The 5,000-nt window shown below is 35.5% G+C and overlaps 2 protein-coding genes across 7 annotated transcripts in view; one reads left to right on the top strand and one right to left on the bottom strand.

The window, feature by feature from the left end:
* LOC115229316 (L-threonine ammonia-lyase) overlaps positions 1-5,000 on the bottom strand; it is a 498,130-nt gene that overhangs the window by 198,496 nt on the left and 294,634 nt on the right. The window lies entirely within an intron of this gene.
* The window catches only part of LOC115226162 (putative amine oxidase [copper-containing]), a 57,419-nt gene that overhangs the window by 6,011 nt on the left and 46,408 nt on the right, over positions 1-5,000 (top strand). For all 3 annotated transcript variants that reach the window (XM_036500058.1, XM_036500063.1, XM_036500066.1), the window contains exon 2: positions 2,583-4,621. In XM_036500058.1, the coding sequence (XP_036355951.1) occupies positions 2,583-4,621 (2,039 nt within the window). The remainder of the gene's footprint in view (positions 1-2,582; positions 4,622-5,000) is intronic.

The raw sequence follows: 5,000 nt of genomic DNA, 5'->3' as shown, positions 1-5,000 counted from the left end.
ATATTTAAACGTATATATATATATATATATATATATATATATATATATATATATATATATATATATATATATATATATATATATATATAATATATTATTATAATATATATATATATATATATATTATATTATATATATATATATATATATATATACATTTAAATAATAAAGATTGTTCTCAAGAAAATTCAGCAATCTCATGGAGACGTCTCGTGTATAGTTCTGCAAATATATTTTGCTATGACGACCACACTGATGAATTGCGGACATTTACGTAAGTGGTAACAATGAAATCGGGTTTGTGATTAGTCTTTATATTTTGTATCTTTTCATTTGTTTTGCTCGCTTACGTTCTGGCGTTTGCTGAATTTTCTTGAGAACAATCTTTTCTTAGTGATCAGACCACTCTAGCATAATGGATGTCCACTTAGTGGTCATCCCTCTTATATGTATGTGTATATATATATATATGATGGACTCTCTCGTCGGAAACGACGAATGCGCATTCACCTTTAGTCGAACGACCTGCACAAATGAGTTGTTTATAGTGATGAAATGTTCGTGCCACACATTATCTCACTCTCCCCATCAAATCGACGTTGTTTGAGCAGGTGCATGGTGTACCAAGCGTCAGGTGTCGAAGTGATCTCAAAACAATGTGAGATGAAGTGCTTTGCTCAAGAACAACGCACCCCCTCTCTCTATATAGATATATACGTACATACAATGCACTTGCATCACACACACACATGCATGTACAATGTTGTATCACATGGATATAATACGTTAAAACAGACCAACCTACTGCCCGATTTATTCTACTTCCGCTCTAAACTGCAATCCTCTTTACTATCCTTTATTAAGACGCACGGTTTTTTAACGATATAAATCTCTCATCCTTCAAAATTGCATGGTATATACACCCTCTACTGCCACTTAGTTATAAAACTCTAGATTCTGTGAAGCGATTCCCATAGCTATCATTAGGATATCAGTAAAACCTTCCAAATATTCTTGATGGGTGTTTTCATTTTATATCTCATCCAGTTCCTATTAATTAGCTGTTTTGATATTTCTGATGCTGCAATGAAGATATCCACATCAACCTGTTTCCTTCCTGAAAGCATCCGTTTCCTCTAACATTTTAAAATTCCTCCAAGCTATCTTTTGGCATAAAAAACCTGAGACATTTGATATTTTGGGCCGAGTGCATCATCTAATCAAAGGCAATGTAAAATGATGATAAATGATGATGCCTTTTATCATCCTGAATCTCTTTTATCTTTTCACCTCAATGCCTTCCAATATGACTTTAAAGATCTTATCTTTTACGCTTTCCTAAAAGCAACGGAGAAATCAGAGCAGTTCAACTTGACATCAACAAATCCTCAATATACAGAGGTCTTTCAAACACTATACAATGGTCAATGGTTAACTGCGAATCTGGTTTCACAAAACAACACCGTAAACACACACATACTTTACATATCCCAAGAAAATAACACTCAACACTATATTTTAATTATTCACCATATATCAATAAACAATATTGCCTCTCCATTCATCTTCTAATCTTTCTGAGACTGTCTTGAGGGTAAAGTCCTCAGTCATCTCTTCCATAGGGTCCTATCAAAAGCAGCCGTCATTACACTTTCTTGTTGGATTCCCAAGAGTAACCAACTGAGACTATGGATATTATCCAACCACCTCGTTCTTGGTCTACTCTTAGGTATCTTGCTAGTTGGTTCGGTTGCGAGCCTTTTAAAAGGCTTAGCGACGTTAATGGGATGATTTCAATCGAAACTGGAGACCTTGTAGATACGGCTGCTGGAATCTTTATAACTCGTGTATGGTGTTCTTCACACAAATTAACGAAATGTTAACTTCTTTTAATGACGTACAATCATATATTTGTTAAGCGATGAAGTATAAAGCTGTGATAGTCATACATATTTTAAAGGGCTTTAACTACGTAAGTAAAAGGAATTTGGTTTCACCATATGAAAAGCTCTACAGACAATTCAAAAGTTCATCATTGTCAGTTATTCATTGTTATATGTTTACCATAGGAAGTGTATACTTTCTGAATTAATAACTAAATGTGCTATTAGATATATGATATGTAAAAGATCAAAGCCGTGAGCTGGCAGAATCATTGGAACGTTGAACAAAATACTAAGCGGTATTTCTTCCGGCTCTTTACATTCTGAGTTCAAAATCTGCTGAGCTTCTCTTTGTCTTAGGGAATGATAAAACAAAGTACCCGTTAAAATAAAGTATAAAATAAAGTACCAGTTAAATACTGGGGTCGACGAAATCGATTTGTCCTTCCTTTCAAAATTGCTGACATTGAACTCTGCAACGGTGAATATGTTGCAACGGAGAATATGGGTGAATATTGTGATTTCAGTCACTTATATGCCATAGAAACCGAGTAATCGGCCACATGAGTCCTAGGCCCGCAGAAAAATAATTTAAAAGATCAGTGAAATTTCCAACTTCCAGTTCTAAATTTAAAATGATTTAATTTATTCAGTAACAAAATATTGAAATCATGTTCTGTGCTTGATTTATAATTTCAGACTTTAATTGGAGAACAGAAGATATGGCCCTGTCTCACACGCTTAAATTTTGGAGAACGATATCTTATGTTCTGATCGCAGTTAGCTTGTCGTTATTAATTGCGGTGATTGTAATCAGCAGTGAAAGAAACTGTTACCCGAGTGAAAAGAAGCCAACTGAGTCCATGATAGAGAAAGCTGAGTGGTACAATGAACTGCTGCCAAATGAAATAGAATTGGTCGTGAAGTTCTTGGAGGAGAGAAGTAATCTCTCGATTGTCACTGCAAAGAAAGCTCTTCTCAGTGATTCATTTATTCATTTTATCGAGTTGAAAATGCCAGATAAAAAAAATATTTTACGCTATCTTAATGAAGAGACATATTTACCAAACCGTGAAGCTAAGGCCGTAATATTTCGAGGAAATGAACCTATTCCTTGTGTTGAGGAATATGTTATAGGACCTCTTTCGAATATTACTTACATGCATAAAATTCGGACCATCCCATTTTATCAACGGCCAATAACTGTCATGGAGATGAAGAACCTGAAGCTTTATATTATAAAAAAAGTTGAAGATAAAACCAGGGATTTCTTATTGAAAGAGTATGACGCCCTTCCAATAAGTTGCATAGCACATTGTTTGGAATTTTACATGTCCCCTGTGCCCGAAGTTCTCGGTAAATTTAAACGTCGTTTACTCTGGTTAGGGTTTTCTTATAAAACTATCTACGATATTTCACCTGTAAACTTTCAGTTTGAGGCTGACATAACTAGTCCAACTCCGTCTGACTGGACTGTCGGTAAAGCTTGGTTTGACAATAAAATGTATGATAATCTTACGCATCTCATACAGGATTATAATAAAACTTACAACGAAAACACGACTAGATTTTACCAAAGAACTGTCTTCCAAGAAAAACGTTTCAGTAATTTCCACAAATATGAGCAAAAGGAAGAATCATCGGGTGGAAGCGATTCAAAGAAGTCATACACAATATTAAAACAGTCAACTATTCATTATTTTAATTGGAAATTTCATTTTCATATAACTCCGTCGGTTGGCTTACGTATTCTTAACATTCGTTATTGGAACGAACAAATTGTTTATGAGATGAGTCTCCAAGAAATTGCTGTTTTATATTCAGGATTTAGTCCAGCAGGAATACTGCTAAATTTTATTGATGGTACAGCCTTATTTGGTACAAGAAGCAAAGGTCTTATCGCTGGTGTTGATTGTCCAAATCACGCAACCTTTTTGTCTCCTTACATCTATTCCTCCAATGATGGTGGGATGAAGAAAATGGAAAACGCATTGTGTGTTTTTGACCAGTCCACAATGGTCCCTCTTAGTCGGCATAAATTTACCACAATGCATGGAACTTTTTTTGACGCTTTGCTTGACAAAATTCTTGTTCTAAGAACTGTTGTGACATTCCTTTCGTACGACTACATAATAGATTATTTATTCCATAAAAATGGTGCCATTGAAGTCCAGATACATTCTACAGGTAAGCTTTTAGTAACTTCCTACAGCCCCAATAAAGGTGCATATGGGGTACAAATAAGTAAAACCACCATTGCTAATATACATAATCATTTGTTTCACTACAAAGTTGACTTAGACGTGAAAGGAACAGAAAATCGATTTGAAACTTGGAATTTACAACAGTATCCAACGCATGTTCCTTGGGACAGATTGATCAAAAATAATAATCACATTCAGACACGTTTAACTCGTGTTTTAATTGAAACAGAGACTAATGCAACGTTTGATTATGAATCATCGAGTCCGAAATATCTGTTGTTTTATAACAAACTGTCTAACAACGAATTTGGAAATCCACGTAGTTATCGAGTTATAATTAACGACGTATCGAATCTATTATTGCCACGTGATTACGGATTTGCAAGGACCGTCAGTTGGGCCTACCACCACATGAGTGTAACATCAAGGAAGGAAACTGAAGAGAGAAGTTCTTCAATATATGGCCTGTGGGATAATGGTGACCAAGTGGTGAACTTTGCCAACTTTTCAGACGGAGAATCCATTTGTGATAAGGTTTGTGATTGATTATTTCTACACACAACAAAATTCTTAAATGTGATTAGATATATATTTTGGTTTTATTTTAAGAATACTATCAGTTTAAGTCAGAGACTGTGGCTATGCTGGGGGCACCGCTGTTAGGAATAATACTTTTTTTTACTCTAGACTCGCTTCCCGATTCTGTCTTTGGAATCGGTGACTATTACACCAGTACAATTCTGGAGAGAGGACCGGGAAGTGTGTCTAAAATAAACAATCACTGGTGTTAATGTTAGTGCTCCATCATGGCCACAATCTCTGGCCACAATCTTCCTCTTCCTCCTCCCCTCCTCCCCTGCTCTTCCCCCTCTTCTCCTCATCTTCCTGTTCCTGTTCCTCCTCCTCATCTTCA

Source organism: Octopus sinensis, linkage group LG2 (genome assembly GCF_006345805.1).
Source record: "Octopus sinensis linkage group LG2, ASM634580v1, whole genome shotgun sequence".
In the NCBI taxonomy this organism is placed as follows: domain Eukaryota; kingdom Metazoa; phylum Mollusca; class Cephalopoda; order Octopoda; family Octopodidae; genus Octopus; species Octopus sinensis.
Note: the sequence above shows the minus strand (reverse complement) of the source record. Positions and strands in the feature narration are given on the sequence as shown.